Genomic DNA, 20988 nt, shown 5'->3' on the forward strand with positions numbered 1-20988 from the left:
TGATATGTTCCACTACACAGCTCTGCCCAGTCTTTGCATCTTGCTTTCCCAACCACACTGAGCGTCGGTCTTACCTCTCTTGGCATTCTCGGTATGTAGAAACTTAGATAGACCACAACAGCATCGCTGCTAGGTTGGCACGGTGCACCAGGCATTTTCTTCGCGTCCTCTCTTGCGTGGTGATGTGACACTTTTTTCTTCTTCTTTTTTTTCATGCAAAGGACCAATAAGTCTAGGGAATGATTATGCAGTCAAACACGACATGGGTTATAAAGATGGGAGCAATGTGAGTTGAACTTGGGATATACGTCCCGTTTATCCTTCTATGTACTGCTTCAATCCTCGGAGTCGCTCCTTGGCCGTCTCCAGGACCTCATCTTCCTTGCAGACGGCAAAACGCATGTAGTCCTCGGCGATCCAAGTGTTGGGTTCCGTGTAGAACTCGGTGGGTGGGATGGCGGCGACTCCAACCTCCTGGATGAGGAACCAAGCGAGCTTAAAGTCACGCGGCCGGCTGGCGACGTGTGGTGGGAAAGGATAATCCTGAGGCAGCTTGACCTTGGCCATGTTCACCATGACAAAGTAGCCACCCTCGGGCTCCGAGTACGGAAGGCCTAGCTCGTCAAACACCTCGTTGAACCGAGCCATCTTGGCCTTCATGTCCCGAACCGTCTCCTCCCAGAAGCCCTCGGCCTCGGCCTTTTCAAAACCTAGGATTATTATCAGTAAATCACGTACTTGAACTGTGAACTGCCCGTAAAGAGGTCGCCGGCATCTCGTAAACTCACCGACTGCGCAAGCCTCTTGAAGAGGAGAGACGGATGAATAGCAAATTCGCGTGTGGGCCGCCGAGACATGCTTGATGAGGTGCTCAGGGCCCATGAGCCAGCCTACCCGCCAGCCCGTGGCGTAAAAGTTCTTGCCGGCGGAGCCAACGGTGATGGTCAGACGCTCAATCTCAGGCGAGAGCGTGGCGATGCGGGTAAATGGCACGTAGTACAGGCGATCGTAGACCTCGTCCGAGAGGATAATGATCTCGTTCTTGACGCACAGGTCTCCAATCTTTTGCAGCTCCTCTCTTGAGTAGACCTTTCCGACGGGGTTGTCTATTTGACCTAGTTAGACATGGCTAGCCGGGAGTAGCTTCTTATATCTTAGGGGAAGAACGTACGGGGAGTGTTGATGACGATCATCTTGGTCTTGGGCGTAATAGCCCTCTCCAATTCATCAAAATCTATGGTCCAGTTGGCGGCAGATGAGGTCTTGGTGGCACCATCCTTGGGCGGGTGCATGGGCACGTAGACAATCTTGCCGCCGGGCATCTCAATGTTGCTAATGTACTGGTCAAAGAAGGGCTCAAAGATGATGACTTCGTCGCCGGGCTCGATAAAGGCCATGAAGGCGCTCAGCATGCCCTCGTTGGCGCCCGTGGTGATGGTAACCTCGGTCTCGGGGTTCAGCGGCCGGCCCCAGTGCGGCGTGTAGGCGTCGGCAATGGCCTTCTTGAGCCGCGGCCGGCCCTTGGTGGGGCTGTATTGGTTGCACTCGACGCGGTCCAGCGCCTCCTTGGCCGCGTTGATGATGAAGGGCGGCGGGTTGTACCCAAAGAAACCCTGGCCCATGTTCACAATGGGCTGCTTTGGCGAAGCTGCTGCGGCCTCGTTCACGATGGACCTATTTGATGAGTTAGTTTATGTGTACCTGAACAAAACAGTAAAAAGTCACGGCTTTCAAGAAATGGCATTCTCAGAGATACTTGAAGTCTGAACGAGGCCAACTCACCATACATCTTGCCTCTGCCCGGCAACTCGGGCAGCAGGCTTCAGCTTCTCTGAGAGCCCGGTAGCCATGGTTGTAGAAAAGAGTCGCTGACTCAGAAGCAGTGTTCTAGCTGGAGTGACAGAATGTCTAAGGATGTTTGTGCCGAGGTTGTATGGACGCAATAGTGGTGATAGCTTCATGAGTAACAATACTCCGACCCCAGCTGTCTATTCTATTTCCAGACAAAAGCGATGATCTAGTCCCAGCCCGCAAGACTTGCGCACGAATTGCAATCGACTTTTGTAAATGAAAACGTTCCAACTGCGGGTTTTCTAATGCCTCTGCGATCTCCGGGTATGTTGCGGCCGTCATCGGTCAGCATTCGGAGTCAATCACGCAATTGGTTGTTCTGAAAAGGGCAAAAGCTTGGGCCCGACCCCCCACTGTAGCTTAAAGTCCCGGCAGTGGATATAGAGCCTCCAAGGCACCCATGTAGCTAGGAATAGCGCTTATCGGCGGCCGTTGTCAGATTGTCGTTGGTGATTTGTCCGCCTTGCAGCACATCATCATTCCGTATCCAATATACGGGAATCTCCCATTTTCTGATTCTACTACCTGCACAGTAGCTGGTAGTCGGTCATCACCTTCATTGCAGTCCAGCGAGATGAGGTTCAATCGGTCAAACCCCTCTCCTCCAATATGACAACTCTCAAGCCGCCCCCTCTGGCGACTTCAGCGGCGACGGCGCCCCCTTTGTCCTTGACCATTCGTTTCAGCGCCAGCGTCCCCGATCTGGACCTCGACATCCCACACCCGTCGCAGACCACGGTCATCTCCCTCAAGAACCTGATCCGCGGTCGCTTGGCTGAGCCCAACTCCCAGCGACGCCTTCGCTTCATTCAGGGCGGCAAGATCCTTCCAGATGGTGCAGCTCTGAGCGCCGTTCTGCGTGCGCCCCCTCCGCCGCCGCCGCGGGCCGATGACAGGAATCGTGGCGATGCCAAAGGCAAAGCTGTCGCGAATCGCCTACCGTCGCAAAGAATCTACGTCAACTGCAGCATCGGCGACTCGCTCACGGATGCCGAGCTCAAGGCCGAGGCCGAGGCTGCAAGCCTCCCCGTGTCTGAAGCGCCGTCGTCCCAGTTGGGAGGAGGAGGACTGCCATTGAGTTCGTCGTCGCCTGCAGGAGCGGGCTCCCCGGCGGGCCCCGGCACACCTGCACCAGGCATCACCACGTCGTCTACCCCGAGGGGCTTTGATCGGCTACTCAACGCCGGCTTCTCCGCCGCCGAGGTCAACCAGCTCCGGCTACAGTTTCGCTCCATACACAGCTCGCGCTTCACGCCCGACACACTGCCTTCGCCCGACAGCTTCCGCCGGATGGAAGATTCATGGATCGACGACAACGGCGCCGCGGTGCCTACGACGGGTATGGGCACGGGCTCGGGCGCCGTCGGGAGCGGTGGATTCGACAGCGATGAGGTTGGGCTTCTGGGCTGGCTGGATGCCATGATCTGGGGCGTCGCCATTGGCTTCCTCTGGCCCATGGGCAGTTTCGGTTGGCTGGCGAGGCAGCACGGCATTCACAGTGACCGAGTCAAGGTCATGATTGGGGCCGGTGTATTCCTAAGTCTCCTCATTGGCATTGTAAGGACCATCTCCGGAGAACATTAAAATGACCATAAGCAGAATGACATTGATAAGTCGGACGATGAACAAGAAAAATTGCAATGAGCAGTCAAATTACATGGCATAGCGGCGGCGTTTTTGGGTTTTCATACTTTATTTGGAATTGTACTAGGGAATAGCCAGAATTCAATGATACCCCTATTCACGACTTGGGTCTCAGAGTCCCTCATATCATATTGCCTATTATAAGTCATAAATCCATGCATGAGCGGCGTCATTATCTGAGAGATGCTTGTCGACATTACAGGACGGGACACAACTAATCCATTCATCAAAACTACAAGAAAAGGTAGGCACGGAGCATGAGATCCGTAGGCGAATAGACCCTTCAGTTCAGAGCGAGAACCCGATACATTAGTGGAGGTAGAAGCCCCAATAGAAGCATGTAGGCCTCTATCTGAAATTACCTGTGGCACGCTTTTCACTAGGTCTTGGGAAAATTCAAAATGAGTATATCACTACGCGTATCCACATTGGCTGACTGCCAGCAAACATACGACATCTACGTCCCGTACTTCTTCTGTAGAGTCAGTTCTCTAGCTTTCAAGCTTTGCATTTTGTTCAAACCCATTCATAGTTGTCGCAGCCCGCTTGCTCCATATTTAGTCATCAAATGTTTAATGTTTAAATCGTTATCTCATTACGATCAATAACGGTGCGATAACCTTAGTGGCATGTCAGGAGTTTATAGAGCAGGCAATACTACAATACATTGACTTAGATAACCCAAGGAAATTCCAATACGTGTATTTGTGGTAGGAAATGACTAGAAATAAAGCTTCTTGCAATAGGACGGTCCAATGAAGAAGAAAAAATTCCATTACTTAATGAACAGCCTTCTTCTCTAGTGCAACCATCTGCCTTCCCATATCTTCAATGGTGGACTCGGGGCTCCTGAACTCGAGGCCTAGAATATTTTCGGCATCAGCGCTGCTGGCCATGAACCTCCCTTCTTCCATTTTCCAGTCGTCTGGGGTTCCCTTGGGTATAGTATCCTTCTTCTCCGATAAAGTCTCACGAAGAATATTGGCAATTCTTTGCATGCTCATCTCTCCGGCACAAATCACGAAGCGCTTGCCGCCGGCCTCGGGAGTGCTCGCCGCGAGCAGATGCGCACGCGCGGCATCGCGGACGTCGACATATAGATGCGAATTGGTAGGTGGAACCGGGTCTGTGCTCTTGAGGCTGGGATCTAGGAGCTGGGAGTAGATGTTCCATGTGGACTGGTTGAGATCCTGCGGGCCCCTCGACAACTGGGCGGCGTCGAGCAGTGGCCCGTAGATCATGGGCGGGTTGAGGACCACCAGGTCGAACCCCGGCTTGGCGGTCGTGATAAACTCCCACGCCGCCTTTTCGGCAAACGTCTTGGAGGCCTGATAGGCCCGCACGGCGTTGGTGGTTGTCAGACCTTCTTCTTGTGCAATGGGGTTCCAGTCCCGGCCCGAGTAGACGCGGGCCGGCTGCGTCACGAGCGGATTGCCCTTTTCCCAGTTGAAGACGGCGGCGGTGGACGAGGTCAGGACCACACGGCAGACTGTTGGCGCGATGCGATGTACCCCCGATAGTATTTCTGTCGTGCCCTTGACGGCCGGATCGAGGAAGTTGTCGGCATTGGATGAACCGGTCGCCTCGGCTGCCCTGCGGTAGTTGAACGGCGAGGCCGTGTGGATGACCCAGTCAAAGGGCCGATCCGACCGCAGCGCCGTATCAAAGGCCCCCGTTGCCGTAATGTCGGCTACTACGGCAAAGTCGAGCTGTGATGCTGGGTACGAAGAAAAGCTGGGCGAGGAACGAAGCTGCGATACCTTGGACGAGTTGCGGACCACGCCCCGAACCGAGTGTCCGGCCGAGAGCAGTTGTGATAGGATGTGCTGTGCCAAGTAACCGTTGGCACCGGTCAAGAGGACTCGCTTTGAGCTTGAAGACATTTTGGATTTTAGATTTATTCGGATTCTTGTTTGAAACGACAGTGATCTGACTGAACTGTTCTGGCGGACATTGCCATATATGTACATAGGTCATCGTGCTTGGAATGGCATATCTGATAGTCTGGTACCTGTATGAGCCTCAGACTGACATCCATTTGAATGAGCATATACGGATTTATCACCGACGCCGATAATTAGATTTTGGCCCGTCGCATGTCGTAAGCATGTCATGATGCCTCGAGAAGATTTCGGAGTGAGTAGGTATCAACCGTGCATACTATGTTCCTCATTTTGTGCCCGGACTCGAAAGCCTATGACCGAATACATTCACGGTTTGATAATCAACCTTTGATATCTCTGTTAGACGATAATCTGAACTGGGTGTAGGGAGATGTTGAGGTAAAGACCGATGATGCATCGGCGCTTATAGTAGTATACTAGTGCTCGTTTCAACTCGTTAACGCCGATGGACATTGATCTTTGACCTTGTTCGGCCTTAAGAATGACACTTGAGCTGCTTCGGATGGGAATCATCGATTTAGTGTAATATCAATTTCTTGATCTCCCTTCTTCTCTTCTCCGAATTCAGATATAGTATTCTCAAAAACAGCTGTATCGTTGCTGAACCGTGTGCACACTGACCAGATATAGCAATATGGACGCCAAGCCCCGACTCGCTCAGTTTGCAGTTTTTCCAGTTATATGCGAATGAATAGGTCAGTTGTTCTTTTTCTATTGATTCCCGAGTAATACATTACTATTGAGGGGAAAAAAAAAAAAGCCAGCAATCCATGATACCTTTTTCTGCTGCGATTGAGATAAAATACTCAACTTTATACATTCTGATGTCGACAGCATTATCTACATAGCCATCATCCCCTTCTAGTGTGTATCAATTGGGGATAATGATTATCCTCTCATCATAACATGGGAATGATGCGCGCAGATCAGCTGGTTGCAAAAAGTCAGTCAAGTGCAGAGAAGAAAGACGCCTTGATCGGGAGCTGTAAACCGATGAGAACGACTCAAGAGCCAACGGAGCCGGCCGAAGCAGAGGGCACTTTTTGTGGGGGCTTTCAATGAGCTAACCCCCCGCCGCCGTCCGTGGTTGACCGCCTGGTGGATGTGCAGTGTAGTGCGCACTCTGGCAGCGCCCGCATTAGCACTGCCAGGTCCCCGCCTCAGGCAATCAGTCAGGGAGTCAGGGTCGCTCTATGGGAACCAGAACATCACCAAGACTCGGAAAACCTTCCACTCCCAGCACCCTAATCACCTATTCTCTTGTTCTGATTTGTCTGACATCTATCAGCCCTAGCTTGATTCAGTTTGGCGTCATCGCTGGTTAGCTCTTCGTTCCACCCACCCAATATCCGGCCGTTTACCTGAGTGTATCTCGTCTCGTCTCTCTAGTCTCCAGTTTCGGGACCTGGCGGTTCGAGGTCAAGCTTTAAGACAAACGTCCCTTGCCACCCCACCGATAGCAACAGATTCCCCATTCCGTTGTGTAATCCTCGAGATATCTGTGAATACTACATACACTACTTACACATTTTTCTCTCGTCGAGTGGATATTTCTTCCGTGTTCCTCAAACTGAGCTTGCGAATTGAGTCTCAACTTCAACTTCTTGTCGCGTGAAATTTGGCACTTGACCGTATACGCCACCGGACCTGCGCCCCAACGTCTTATCTGTCTATCTCGCGCGGAGATGATCAGGTGAATCTAGGAACGCATATCGCTGTAAATTCATCACAACGGCGATTGGAAAATGGCGCCCATCGCTCTCTCCCCCGAGCGGGATCCTGCCCCTTCGCTGAAGACCGTCTTTGACGATACCATCAGATTCTTCCTCAATGGCACCCGCGTCGTCCTTGATGAGATTGACCCCGAAGTTACGTTGCTGGAGTATCTGCGAGGAATCGGCCTGACCGGAACTAAGCTGTAAGCACCCTCTGCAGGGACGTATGATTGCCGATACGACAAAATGCGCCACCCATAAAAAAAGAAAAATCCCACTCACTGACTCCTATAACAGAGGTTGCGCCGAGGGTGGTTGTGGTGCTTGCACAGTGGTTGTCAGTCAATATAACCCAACGACCAAGCAGATATATCATGCCAGCGTCAATGCCTGTCTGGCTCCACTCGCGAGTATCGATGGCAAGCATGTCATTACCATTGAGGGCATTGGAAACACAAAGAGGCCCCATCCCACGCAAGAGCGGATAGCCAAGAGCAACGGAAGCCAGTGTGGTTTCTGCACCCCGGGCATTGTCATGAGCTTGTACGCCCTTTTGAGGAACAATGATGCCCCTACAGACCATGACATTGAGGAGGCTTTTGATGGCAACTTGTGTCGCTGCACAGGATATAGGCCCATCTTGGATGCCGCCCAGACCTTCAGTGTTGATAGAGGCTGTGGTAAAAGCAGCTCCAATGGTGGTACTGGCTGTTGCATGGAAAATGGCAACGGTGCGAACGGCGGCGGCGGCTGCTGCAAGAGCAAGAGTCTCGATGACGGTCAGCCCATCAAGAGGTTCACCCCTCCCGGATTCATTGAGTACAACCCAGACACTGAGCTTATCTTCCCACCTACCCTCAAGAAGCACGAGTTCAGGCCTCTTGCTTTTGGCAACAAGCGAAAGACGTGGTATCGACCAGTTACGCTGTCACAGCTTCTGGAGATCAAGAGTGTATATCCAGATGCCAAGATCATTGGTGGAAGCACTGAAACCCAAATTGAGGTCAAATTCAAGGCTATGAAGTACCCGGTTTCGGTCTTTGTAGGTGATATCCCCGAGCTGCGACACTATAGCTTCAACGATGACCACTTGGAGATTGGTGGAAACGTTATCCTCACAGACCTGGAGAATATATGCCAAGAGGCTATCAAGCACTATGGTCCTGCCCGTGGCCAAGTCTTTGCGGCCATGTACAAGCAGCTCAAGTATTTTGCTGGACGACAGATCAGAAACGTTGGAACCCCAGCCGGCAATCTGGCGACCGCATCTCCCATTTCCGATTTGAATCCGTGCTTCATGGCAGCTGACTGCGTCTTGATTGCAAAATCTTACGGCAAAACCACTGAGATCCCCATGTCGGGCTTCTTCAAAGGCTATCGGCGAACAGCTCTCGAACCCGACGCCATTATCGCTTCGATTCGCATTCCCATCACCAAGGAGAAGGGCGACTTTTACCGCGCTTACAAACAGGCCAAGCGAAAGGATGACGATATCGCCATTGTCACTGCTGCACTGCACGTGACTGTGGATGAAAAGGGCACTGTCGAGGGCGCAAACCTGGTCTACGGTGGCATGGCTCCCTTTACTGTTGCTGCCAAAAAGGCCAATGAGTACCTCATTGGCAAGATGTTGGCTCACCCAGATACCCTGGAGGGTGCCATGAACGCTCTTGAGCAAGACTTCAGCTTGGACTTTAGTGTGCCAGGAGGCATGGCTTCGTACAGACGGTCATTGGCTCTCAGTTTCTTCTACAGGTTCTACCACGAGGTACTGTCAGATCTGAAGGTTGAAAGCGCACACGGTGACAGTCAGGCTGTTGAGGAACTCGAGCGAGAGCTGTCAAAGGGCTATGAAGATCGAGAAGCAACGGCAGAGTATGCAAAGGATACCATTGGTAAACCCGCAAACCATGTTGCCGCTTTGAAACAGGTGACTGGTGAAGCCCAGTACACAGACGACATTCCCCCTCTGAAGAATGAGCTGTGTGCAGCCATCGTCTTTTCGACTCGCCCCCACGCCAAGATCCTCTCGCGCGATTACTCTGCTGCCTTGGATATCCCAGGAGTCGTGGATGTCGTGGATAAGGACGATCTTCACCACATAAGCGACAACAAATGGGGCGCCCCCAACTTTGATGACGTTTTCTTTGCCGAAGATGAGGTTTTCACGGCTGGTCAACCTATCGCAGTTGTCCTGGCCACGTCACAAGCAAAGGCAGCCGAGGGTGTGCGAGCAGTCAAGATTGAGTACGAGAATCTTCCAGCCATTTTCACCATGGAGGAGGCCATTGAAAAGGAGAGTTTCCACAAGTACTTTAGGTACATTAAGAAGGGCGATGTTGAGGAAGCCTTCGAGAATTGCGACTACACTTTCAACGGTGTGGCCCGTATGGGTGGCCAGGAGCATTTCTATCTCGAGACGAACGCATGTTTGGCAATCCCTCACCCCGAGGGCGAGTTTGAAATCTGGACCAGTAGTCAAAATCCCACAGAGAGGTAAAGAAAGCGCCCCAGGTATAACAAATAAGCTTCCTGCTAATCTTTGTCGCAGTCAAATGTTTGCATCGAGGATCCTTCAGATTCCAGCCAACAAGGTAGTCGCCCGCGTTAAGCGTCTTGGTGGCGGTTTCGGTGGTAAAGAAACAAGATGCGTCTTGCTCAGTACCATTATTGCCCTTGCAGCCCAAAAGACCGGCCGTCCAGTCAGATGCATGCTGAACCGAGATGAAGACATGGTCATGTCTGGCCAGCGCCACCCGTTCCTCGGCAAATGGAAGGTTGGTGTGAACAAGGATGGAAAGATACAGGCCTTGGACGTTGACGTCTTCAACAATGCCGGTTGGTCGTTTGATCTCAGTGCCGCTGTTTGTGAGCGCGCCATGACCCATATCGATGGCTGCTACAAGATCCCCAACATTCACGTTCGTGGCCGCCTTTGCAAGACGAACACAATGTCCAACACGGCTTTCCGTGGATTCGGCGGCCCTCAGGGTATGTTCATTGCTGAGTCGTACATGTCGGAGGTGGCAGACAGGCTAGGAATGCCGGTGGAAGAGTTCCGGAAGATCAACTTTTACGAAGCAAACGAGCAAACACATTTCAATCAGGAGATCCAAGATTGGCATGTGCCACTCATGTACCAGCAAGTACAAGAAGAGTCGGACTACGACAACAGACGAAAGGCTGTGACCGAGTTCAACGCTACACACAAGTGGCGTAAGCGAGGTTTGGCCTTGATTCCTACCAAGTTTGGTATCTCCTTCACCGCGCTTTGGTTCAACCAAGCCGGTGCTCTGGTACATATCTACCACGATGGTTCGGTCCTTGTCGCACACGGTGGTACAGAGATGGGACAAGGCTTGCACACAAAAATGTCCATGATTGCAGCAGAGGCCCTGAAAGTGCCTCTTGAGGATGTGCACATTTCCGACACATCTACCAATACCGTGGCAAACACATCGGCTACTGCTGCATCTGCATCATCTGATCTCAATGGCTACGCAATCTGGAATGCTTGCGAGCAAATCAATGCTCGGCTGGCTCCATACCGGGAAAAGCTTGGTCCCAGCGCCTCCATGAAGGACTTGGCACACGCCGCTTATTTTGACCGTGTCAATCTGAGTGCCAATGGGTTCTACAAGACACCTGAAATCGGCTATACTTGGGGAGAGAACAAGGGCAAGATGTTTTTCTACTTTACACAAGGTGTTACTGCCGCCGAAGTTGAGGTTGACTGTCTGACCGGAACATGGACATGTCTCCGAGCGGACATCAAGATGGATGTCGGAAGATCAATCAATCCGTCCATTGACTATGGTCAAATCGAAGGTGCTTTCGTCCAGGGTATGGGTCTCTTTACGATGGAGGAAAGTTTGTGGCTCCGCAACGGCCCCATGGCAGGTAACCTCTTTACCAAAGGACCTGGCGCCTACAAGATTCCTGGTTTCCGTGACATTCCCCAAGAGTTCAATGTGCGTCTTCTCAAGGGTGTCACGTGGGAAAACCTGCGCACAATCCAGCGCAGTCGCGGAGTTGGCGAACCTCCTCTCTTCATGGGTAGCGCAGTCTTCTTTGCCATTCGTGATGCCCTCAAGTCTGCGCGCTCAGACTACGGCGTGACAGCCAAGGAACTCGCAGAAGGTGGCGATGATGACGGGATTCTCAAGCTCGAAAGTCCAGCCACGCCAGAGAGGATCAGGTTGTCTTGTGTCGACCCAATCATGGAGCGGGCAAGAGTCCAGCCAAAGGAAGGAGAGAAGAACTTTTTCATTGCCATTTAGGATATACGACGCGATGATGTTTTCATGGGTTCACAAGGGGGCATTACGGCATACGACGGGACGAGTAGCATGGGAGCATTACTTTACTTGGAAATCAATTAGCATTAAAGAGCGTTTGTTCGTGTTATATGCGACAGGCACAGCAATTAATTTTGTTGATGGCTTTTTTTTTCCTCGGCTGGATCCTTTTTTGGATGACTCCAGTCTACTTGTGATAATCCAGTCCGAAGTTGTAGCCGACTATTATCAAATTTGTTGCATACCCGGGCGCCAATAAGAGATATCTGAGGTTGTCTCCCAAATAACGATTCTGTCCAGCATGAGTCAATGCCTGGCTGGGTTGCAAGCCAATACACCTCAAATCAACATGAATATATCAGCGGTGTCAGCAAGCATGGCTAGGTATATTGTACGGATTATGTGGGGTCGGACATTCCCCGTGTGAGTGAGCTAGCGATGAATCATATTCCATCATCTTTTCAAACCCAAGCTAAAGTCCGACATGGGTTGCCTATTTGAGCTTCTGCGGCTTATTATTGAACAGGGATCATATTTCAGATATAAGTATCATGAGAACTACTCGTATGAAAATTGATCATGCTTTCCCGTTTCTGCTGCAAGTCTGATAAACGGCCATAAGCTTTTCGCACTCTAGCACAACATGATGGCTGCTACAGTTGAAAAGACCGAGGAGTCGATCCGCCTATTCCCCTCGCCACGGCTGTCGACAGTCATCAAGACTCCATTATCCATACTTGACGCGACATGTGCTCGTTTCTCAGATACAAGCGCCGTCTGGCTCTTTGAGACACCTGCGAACGGCAATGTCGACGATGAGTTTGTGGAGAAAATACAGGCTTCGTTTGTGCAAACACTAAATAAATTTCCCCAATGGGCAGGACAGCTCCACTGGGCGCCGTTTCGAGCACACGGGCATCACACTGAGCGATTCAACCGCTCCATGCTCACATACGGCAGCGAGGCGGATCCGGGCGTGCAATGGACAGTCGTGCGGCATGACTACACAATCGCGTCCTTTGCGCCAACGGGGACCGGGAGCTTCAATTCGGGCTTGTGGGAGGCTGGAGACGCGTTTCCGCAGAAAGACTTGGTGTCGCCAGAGAGACTGGCTCTCTACAATCTGAAAGATTTCCAAGACCGGCCCGTCATGTCAGTGCGGATTAATGTATTCTCATGTGGCGGATACGGCATCGGCGTCAAACTGGCTCATCAGGTTGCCGACGCCCAGTCCATGATGGTGTTCATGCACAAGTGGGCAGCCAATGCGCGGGTCCTCTTTACAGGAATGCCGAGCTCGAGCTTATTCAATGAACCCGTCTTTGACCCTCAGCAGCTCGACGCCAGGGCGGCCGGGGACATTGACGGCGAGTCCGTAGACACGGATATCGCCGCCGCGGCGCGCGCAATGCCGCTGCACCGCTATAGCTGGTGGGACGTTGATGCGCCGGGCTACTCGCCCTGGCTGGTGGCCTCGTCCCAGAACTGCATCCCGTCCGCCGAGGTGCTCGTCAAGACACACGTCTCGCCGTCGACAGTCGCGCCCTGGCACACTTGGGATTTGACCCGGCCGGTGTCCTGGGGACTGGTGCACTTTACGGGCGAGGAGCTGCTCGGGCTCCAACGCAGGGCGCGGGAGAGTGGTGCGTCGCAGCAGGGAGGAGGAGCGGCCACCATTTCTCGGACAGACGCACTCATGGCCCATCTGTTCCAGAGCATCACGCGAGCCCGCAGCCTCGCCGCGCACCGCACCGCCGAGCAGAAGGACGACGACGACGACGACGACGACGACGACGACGACATGGTCTATCTCAACGTTTCCATTGACTGCCGCCGCCGCGTCGCGCAGCCGCTGCCCGAGACGTTTCTGGGTTCGCCGCTGCTCATGACGCACATTGGCGCCTCGGCCTCGGCCTTGTGCACCTCTGCTACTGCTGCCGATAACGACGACGGTTTAGGCCATCTTGCCCTCAAGCTGCGCGAGACCTTGACAGCGTTTACGCCCGACAAGATGGGGGCGATCCTGCACGACGCCGCCTACGAGGTGTCGCCGCAGCGATTGTGGCTGGGGTTCATGGGTACTCGACACCTCATTGCCACGTCGTGGCAGAGGCTGAGGGCGTACGAGGTGGATTTCGAGGGCACAGGGGCACGGCCGGTATATGTTCATCCGATCATGGAGAAATGTGATGGTATATTGGTGATTGCGGATTCGTTGCTTCAGGATGGTGGTGTTGATGTTTCTGTATATCTAGACAGGGATGCATGGGGGCATTTCAGGAAAGACCTGGGCAAGAATTAAAAAGATATGCGTATTGAGAGTAAGAATCTGGCTTTTGTTCGTAGATAAGCTGAATGGACGACGAGTAGAATGCTATGACATGCTACAGAGTAGCCAGTAGCATCTAGGAGTCAAAACAAGGATGCTCGGCGCGGTGCCACAAAGAACATTGAGCTCCAACTATTTGCTCAATGCGAGCTAATACCCGACGATCAGCGGCCGCTTGTGAATGTCTTTGGGGCCTTAGGTGATATCGGTAGGTATGTATAATCATCCAGGGCCGACTACTACCCGCTGCAGATGGCTTATTAAGAGATAAGTCATATAGTCCTTGGCAAATAAGACCGAAATTGGTTATTGCATTAGCAGCAGTTGGCTAAATTCACTCGCCTATACTGTACTATAGCCCCTTGGCTTTCACTAAAGAGCTAGGTTCAAGAAACAAGTTTGGCTTCAAATATCGGCGTTAAGATGCGGTTCGCCCCCCACTGTAAGACAGATTATCAAGCACTAAATGTCACCGCTCGTGGGTTATTATAGTGGGTAGTGGGTTTATACTTGCATACATGACAGATAGACAAAGTCAACATAATAAAATATATTTATATTTCTCTTGGTCCACAGTATCGAGTTCAAGAGAAGATCTATCAACTGTCGGCATTCTTCTCTAACTGCAATCATTCTTGCAATCAACCAGAACAAATAGGGCCTCAAACTTTCATCACCTCTATATATATAAAAGAAATGTTGGCCATTGTCGGAGCATCAGGCAAACTAGGCGGGGCTACGCTGGCAGCACTGCTGTCATACAAGCTCGCCGAGCCCTCGGAGATTGTGGCCATCACCTCTTCACAACCCGGATCCGAGACCTGGAGATCCCTCGAGTCAAAGGGCGTCACCGTCCGGCACGGAACCTTTGAAGACGGTGCCACCCTAGAGGCCGCGCTCCAGGGCTGCGACAAGTTCTTCCTGGTATCGACGCCCCGCGTCGAGCTCGACTACAATGACGCGCCCGAGGGCCAGGGCCGCGAGAAGCATCACAAGGTGGCCATTGATGCCGCTCTGCGTGCTGGCGTGAAGCACATTTACTACTCTTCACTAGGCTTTGGCCGTCCCAGCAAGGCAGGCGTGATGCGCGCCCACATTCGGACAGAGACATACCTAGAATCTCTCGGGGACAAGGTCACCGTCACCGTCATGCGCGAGGGCCTCTACAACGAGAGCTGGCCGCTGTACCTCATGGGCGTTGACCCCAAGTCCCTGACGGCGCTGGGCATTGACCACCAGGGCGACGAGGGCGGCGACGAGGTCCGGGTCCCCGGCGACGGCAAGGTCAGCTGGACCGCCATTGAGGACCTGGGTCTGGCCAGCTCCCTCGTGCTGGTTCCCCCGGGCGCAGAGTACGCCGGCAAGACGTTTTACCTGTCGACGCCGCCCGCTTTGGCCAAGACGCTGCAGGAGACGGCGGCGCTGGTGACGGCGGCGGGCGGCCGTGGCAAGGATATCCGGGTCACGATTGTCGATCACCAGGGGCATGAGGACTTTTATGTTGGAGAGAAGAAGATGGACCGGTCAGCTGTGCAGTGGTGGGTTGGCGTCTTTGATGCTCTCAAGGATGGTGAGACTCTGATTGATGATCCCACTCTGTCCAAACTGCTGGCGTCAAAGGGTAAGAAGCCGATCACAATGGAAGAGACTGTGAAGAAGATGGTAAAGGGATAATTTCTCAAGTAAAGCATTACGTACACGAAGATGCCCCAAATAGAAGGGAAAACAAAGTAGCATAAATCAATGACGACACTGTGAACAACAAAGTATAGTGATTTGGATGTAAATCAAGTACACATTGAATTCTAAGCCTTGCAGAAGGCTGCCATGGTATCAGGGAATATTGCTTCTACATCAAACATCAACCGTGTACAAGTGAATAGAGAGAAGAAAAGTCTCTCAGGCCAATTAATTACCACTGTCATCAACTTGAGCGGCATTGCATTCGAGTTTGAACGACCTAATTTGAGTAATATTCCAACACGTAGACGCCGTGACAGCCTCGCCCTGATCACCTGTACAATTGCCTTGTGACCAAGGAATGACTGACGCAAATTCGTAACGTTAGCAAGGCGTCTTGAGCAACACTCGACTTTGACAATGACCATACCTTGACAGACGGTACTGCCGGGAGCAAAGTCGATTCGAGCCGCCAGATATCCGAGTTCTCCGCCCTGGCCATTGGTCCATCTCGTTTCATAGCACTTTCCGTCCACGCCGGGGTTTCCAGACGAAACCCATCGGCAGTCTTTCCAACCCGATGGAGCAAAATTGATGGTAGGAGGCACGACTTTGGGCTCTTGTGCAATTGCAAAAGCAACGAGAGCCAATGCTGCAGCAAGTTTCGTCATTATGTTGAAGATATTATGAATCTCAGGGGCCTTTGAGAAAGAGGTCCTAATTGCGAGTGTCAGATATAAGATTGGGTTCTTAGATCCTCTGAGGACGTGAGCTCAGTCCTATATATACAGACTGCCTGAGAGTAGATGGGCTGTGATGATTAGAAAGAATGATGTAGCTTGTATTACATGTCAAAAGCAATGTCTCGGGGATCGGCATCAGGCAGATTTGTTTCAACTCAATGCTCAATCTTACAGAATATGCCACTTGGGTTGATAAGTTTAGGTAGGATTCAAGCCTTGAACAATATCTGTACTGTACTACTATAAGTCATATTGTTTCTGATGGAGAAGATCTGCCCGTATGTCAAGTTACCTCGTCTCCTTTGCGAAAGACAACGTGCGACCATACTTCTCGATTCACTCACCTGGCCTCAGAACCATCCATCGAGGTTTTGTAGTACTCGTATGAACGATACACCTCAACACATGACTAGCTGTCCTCTTTTCAAAAGCTTCGAGGCTCTCACAGCATTTTCTTTTTTTTCTGGTGTCTCGCGAATACAGCGTTCGCTTAAACGATCAAGCAATTCTCTGGGTGCACATAGCGTTCCACGTGTCTTTATAGTTACGCGGACTTCGGACATGTCCGTGTGAGTGACGAAACAATTCCAGACACACGATCATGACTTATTCTGATGTCCACGAACTCTCAATACAGCTTGATTTCTACAGATTTGCCCCTTATTATGAAGTGGTATTGGTAATCATTATTCTCCAACCGCAAGCATTGACGCTAATATAGTTATCTCATCAGAATAAATCATCTTCCTTGACGAGTACAGACCGATTCAAGTGCTTCTGCGATGAAGAGGCGATACCGGCCAAGTGTAGAGTAAGTTCAAGATCGCCAAGCATGGATTTCAAAACATGGGATGTGCCCTCCTCACCCCCGAGTACGAGGCCATAAATGTATGGCCTCCCCAAGATACACATCTTGGCACCTAAAGCCAAAGCCTTGGCAATGTCTGCACCACAGCGGATACCAGAATCGAAAAAGACCTCTAGCTTGTCGCCCACTGCGTCCACAATTCGTGGCAAGACACCCAGAGAGCTGTTTCCTCCATCAGTCTGTCGTCCGCCGTGATTGCTGACTACAATTCCTTGTACTCCCACTTCCACCGCCTTCTTGGCATCTTCCACGGACTGTATGCCCTTTAGTACAATAGGTCCTTTCCAGTTCTCCTGCAAGAACTTGATGTCTTCCCATGAGTGACTCATGGCCGGGAACACGGTTCTCGTCCACTCGGCAACAGCAGCACCCATGTCATCCTCGATCTCGCAGCCGTGCTTGCTCTTGAAGTGCGACCGAAAGACAGGGTCAGTGAGACCAACGGCCACGCCGATCTGGTCAGACCGAAGAAAGGGGTTGTACCCATTATCCATATCACTCGGGCGCCAGCCCAGGATGTACGTGTCCAACGTGACAAACAGGGCCGAGAACCCGGCCTTTTCCGCGCGGGACAGGATGGACTTTGTCACGTCGTTGCGCTCGTTGGGCGGCCAGTACAGCTGGTACCAGCGCTCGCCGTCGCCGTTGGCGCGCGCCACGTCCTCGATGCTGGTGCTGCTGGCCGTGCTCATGATGTAGGGGACGCGCTCGCGGGCGGCGGCGGCGGCCGTCGCCATCTCGCCGTCCGGGTTGAAGATGCGCTGGACGCCCACGGGCGCGCACGCAATGGGAAACGGCTGCCGCTTGCCCAGCACCTCGACCGAGAGGTCCGGGAACCCGTCCGTCTTGACCAGGCGCCGCGGCACAATCGACCACCGGCCAAAGGCCTCGCGGTTCTTGCGCGCCGTTTCGCCCGTCCCTGCCGAGCCGACCACGTAGCCCTTGCTTTCGGCCGACATGCGCTCTTCGGCTAGGCGCTCCCAGTCCAGCGCCTTGAAGGTAAAGGGCGGCCGTTCATACCTTAATCCTTTCTGGTAGATTGTGTTTTCGTATTCAATGGGGTTCGGGTCCTTGTTCTTGGACATGTCGGGGCGCCGGGCCACACCTTCGTGTTGATCCATACCCATTTTGAGTGGTGTAAGTGTCTATTGTAAAAGAGGGGAGAATGGTTTTGAACTGCTGAGATGAAGTTTCGTACTTCAAGTTGGGATATCTCGGATGGACTTATTATACTCATCTGTATCGAGGCATGTGGATAAGGTTGATGCCAAGAACGTCATCTTATACGGAACCAACCGGACACTTTTTCTTTTTCCCACATCTCCCGCCCTCGAGTCCGGACCATTCCATCACCCTGATAGGGCTGCATTGCAAACCAACCTTCTCGAAATCTAATGCCGGTATTCCCTGGTTACCCGTGAGATCCGTTCGGTTACTTTGAATTCCCACCATGTATGGGGTCCTGACCTTGAACTAGTGCGATTCGACGTCATAGAGGACCTGAATAAGCGATTGAACCCAATTCGGACCGTTTTGAGGGACAGACAACTTCACGCAACGTATTTCCTGATTTACATCAAGACACTAAAGAAGAAAGCAGAGTCCTGGGTCTTCTTGTCATTTTAGTGTTGCATTAGGCATGGCTACGTAACGATAGTGGTTGCGAGATCCAGTCAGACCAACATCGCCAACTATCGCCAGCGCTTCATGCTGCATGTTGTTGTCAGACTATTTACATGCCAGTACCGCTGGCGTAGTGCAGTCGGCCATAAGTAGCATCGTTATCTTTGCCAGGTGGATATGAATGTACTGCCGACGGTCATGTGTGAGCTCATTCTGGCCATCTTCGCACGTGAAGATTGCTATACGTATTGAGGTTGCACTACACGCTTTCGAGATGAGTGAATATGAGATTTCTTATAAGCTAGGCCATAATATTGAGAGCATGATCAGAGCTTACCATAATCGTTTGCCTCAGCCAACTCTTAAGGGGGTTGAAGTTCATTCACGTTGCTCTCTCCGAGGGTCCTTCTGTCGGTGTACGTAGAAAAGAAAATCTTCGATATTAGGCAGCAAATTGATTGAGAATGAGGAATCGCAAGCACAATTTCAAATGCATGCATGACTTTCTGCCGCCAAACAATTTGGTAATGGAAACAGAATGTAGGTCATGTTATAAAGGACACAAGTCACAGCAAATGGATGTATACTCTCTCAACTCAAGTATGCGGAAAAATCAGCTCGCCCACTGGTAGATAATAGTCATGAAGGTTATTTGGAAGACTCAACATAGAATACCTATAAACACATTTTACATGATAATCAACCGAGTTATGACGGATCAGCGTTCAAAATGCCATATTGAACTCGCCCATGGCACACATGTTGCGACCTAGTTGAGTGCCAGCTGGCAAACAGTTGGCGAAAGCAGCGTTAGCAGCCATTCTCATCCATTGGGACACCTGCAACCAGCTAATGGTTACGGCCACTCACCAATAACCTTTACAACGACATTCTTGGTGGACATCCAGGAAGACAACCAGGTAGAATCAATCGGTGCCCTGCCGCATAAGCCACCAATTGCAAAAGACGAAAGTGCATAAAATCGCTTTTCTGCAGCGTCCCGGTCTCATTCAACTGACTGGTTCTGAATCAGAGTCTGCCAAACGTTGTAGACCTTTCCCTCACAGGCCATCGTCTACCTACGGGTCAGAGACCTGCCCACTCAAAACACACGCATACACACGCGCCACGTACGTACGCGAACAGAGGCGACGACACTGCACAGACAGGCAAGATGCATGAGATCTTTCTCACGTCCACCATCAAAGATGCCGACCTTGAAAAGGCATGTGCAGTTCTGCAGGGCCTGAGCTGGATGTCAGCTCGCCGCAATGTCTACCGCGTGTCCTATTTTGCTGGGCCATCCAGGCCAAAAGGCTTGCCTGCCATCAAGTCCATACAGGCCACACAACGCCACGGCCTTGCCTGGACAGAGCTACACAAGGAGCTCAGCCGTCTGTCCCATGTCTTCAAGGTAGTGCACGAAGTCCTCCTGGACAGGGACTTTGGTTCTGGCGTTAATGTGGACTTGAATGCCGTGGCAGGTACGGTGCGCTGGGAAGGCTTCCCCGATCCACCAAGAGAAAAGGGCCAGTTGACGACACATCGCAAAAAGATTGACATTCCAGAGCAGAAACAACTGCTTGCTACCATGGCGAGTAACGGGCAATCGTAGGTCCAGCCTATCCATCATCTCCCGAGTCTCTGCCCGTTTGAACTAACCGGTCCTAATAGGTATCAGACAGAGCTTGTTCAGGAGACATATACCTTCATCAGGGACAATGTCGAGTTTGTCCTGAGCAGACACTACTACATACCGCCGTCGCCTGAACAGCCAGGGCCAACGCCAGCTCTTCCGGCGTGGTCGAATCTCACACCAGTAGATCCGGCCAAGAAATGGATGTTCCAGGTCAAGCGGGACGTGATCGAGGACAACAACCCCGAGAAGATGAGGCAAGCACAGAAGGAGCTCTTGGACGTGAAAACTGAGCTCGAACCCATCTTCACGTTTGTGCCCATCGACAGACGTGTTCTTGATCCGCGGATCCCATTACCGCCCACTGTTCCGGGTCAACACCCATAAGGCGACCGACCGCGGTAATAGACCCATGCGCCTGTCCCTCAAGAATAGCGGAAGACCACAGCACGTTGAGGGTAACCGTGACGCCTATTACCCAATGTATTGAGCGTCTATGAATTGGTACAAAACGACATTGCAAATCACCATAAAAGACTCCGATACCCCGTAATAGACCAGCTCACGACATGATGTTCTGATAACTTCTTGTTACCCATGACGCAACCGAGGTCGCTATGGATCTCGGCAGACCTCTATCGCTTGATCATCAACCGTATGCAGTAAAGTTATTGCAATTAATGGACCAGGCTTCAGG

General features: G+C 51.8%; 8 protein-coding genes across 8 annotated transcripts; 5 read left to right on the forward strand and 3 right to left on the reverse strand.

The window, feature by feature from the left end:
- Nucleotides 1-315: 315 nt before the first annotated feature.
- PFICI_08822 (aminotransferase C6B12.04c) lies at nucleotides 316-1850 on the reverse strand (the record flags this gene model as incomplete). Its single annotated transcript, XM_007837403.1, has 4 exons — nucleotides 316-710; nucleotides 789-1106; nucleotides 1172-1674; nucleotides 1783-1850. 4 exons carry the CDS (start codon nucleotides 1848-1850, stop codon nucleotides 316-318), a joined length of 1284 nt encoding a protein of 427 aa, XP_007835594.1.
- A 610-nt stretch (nucleotides 1851-2460) lies between these two features.
- On the forward strand, nucleotides 2461-3435 carry PFICI_08823 (uncharacterized protein; the record flags this gene model as incomplete). The annotated part of the gene is made up of 1 exon (XM_007837404.1): nucleotides 2461-3435. The coding sequence occupies one exon, from the start codon at nucleotides 2461-2463 to the stop codon at nucleotides 3433-3435; it is 975 nt and encodes a 324-aa protein (XP_007835595.1).
- An 839-nt stretch (nucleotides 3436-4274) lies between these two features.
- PFICI_08824 (uncharacterized protein) lies at nucleotides 4275-5378 on the reverse strand (the record flags this gene model as incomplete). Its single annotated transcript, XM_007837405.1, has 1 exon — nucleotides 4275-5378. The coding sequence occupies one exon, from the start codon at nucleotides 5376-5378 to the stop codon at nucleotides 4275-4277; it is 1104 nt and encodes a 367-aa protein (XP_007835596.1).
- A 1766-nt stretch (nucleotides 5379-7144) lies between these two features.
- On the forward strand, nucleotides 7145-11394 carry PFICI_08825 (Xanthine dehydrogenase; the record flags this gene model as incomplete). The annotated part of the gene is made up of 3 exons (XM_007837406.1): nucleotides 7145-7317; nucleotides 7412-9610; nucleotides 9666-11394. 3 exons carry the CDS (start codon nucleotides 7145-7147, stop codon nucleotides 11392-11394), a joined length of 4101 nt encoding a protein of 1366 aa, XP_007835597.1.
- Nucleotides 11395-12058: 664 nt separating this feature from the next.
- PFICI_08826 (uncharacterized protein) lies at nucleotides 12059-13714 on the forward strand (the record flags this gene model as incomplete). Its single annotated transcript, XM_007837407.1, has 1 exon — nucleotides 12059-13714. One exon carries the CDS (start codon nucleotides 12059-12061, stop codon nucleotides 13712-13714), a length of 1656 nt encoding a protein of 551 aa, XP_007835598.1.
- A 723-nt stretch (nucleotides 13715-14437) lies between these two features.
- Nucleotides 14438-15415, forward strand: PFICI_08827 (uncharacterized protein; the record flags this gene model as incomplete). The annotated part of the gene is made up of 1 exon (XM_007837408.1): nucleotides 14438-15415. One exon carries the CDS (start codon nucleotides 14438-14440, stop codon nucleotides 15413-15415), a length of 978 nt encoding a protein of 325 aa, XP_007835599.1.
- Nucleotides 15416-16893: 1478 nt separating this feature from the next.
- On the reverse strand, nucleotides 16894-18159 carry PFICI_08828 (lactate 2-monooxygenase PB1A11.03; the record flags this gene model as incomplete). The annotated part of the gene is made up of 1 exon (XM_007837409.1): nucleotides 16894-18159. One exon carries the CDS (start codon nucleotides 18157-18159, stop codon nucleotides 16894-16896), a length of 1266 nt encoding a protein of 421 aa, XP_007835600.1.
- Nucleotides 18160-19829: 1670 nt separating this feature from the next.
- On the forward strand, nucleotides 19830-20678 carry PFICI_08829 (uncharacterized protein; the record flags this gene model as incomplete). Its single annotated transcript, XM_007837410.1, has 2 exons — nucleotides 19830-20266; nucleotides 20330-20678. 2 exons carry the CDS (start codon nucleotides 19830-19832, stop codon nucleotides 20676-20678), a joined length of 786 nt encoding a protein of 261 aa, XP_007835601.1.
- Nucleotides 20679-20988: the final 310 nt, after the last annotated feature.

The sequence above is a fragment of the Pestalotiopsis fici genome, assembly GCF_000516985.1.
Source record: "Pestalotiopsis fici W106-1 unplaced genomic scaffold PFICI_Scf_6, whole genome shotgun sequence".
NCBI classification, from domain to species: Eukaryota; Fungi; Ascomycota; class Sordariomycetes; order Amphisphaeriales; family Sporocadaceae; genus Pestalotiopsis; species Pestalotiopsis fici.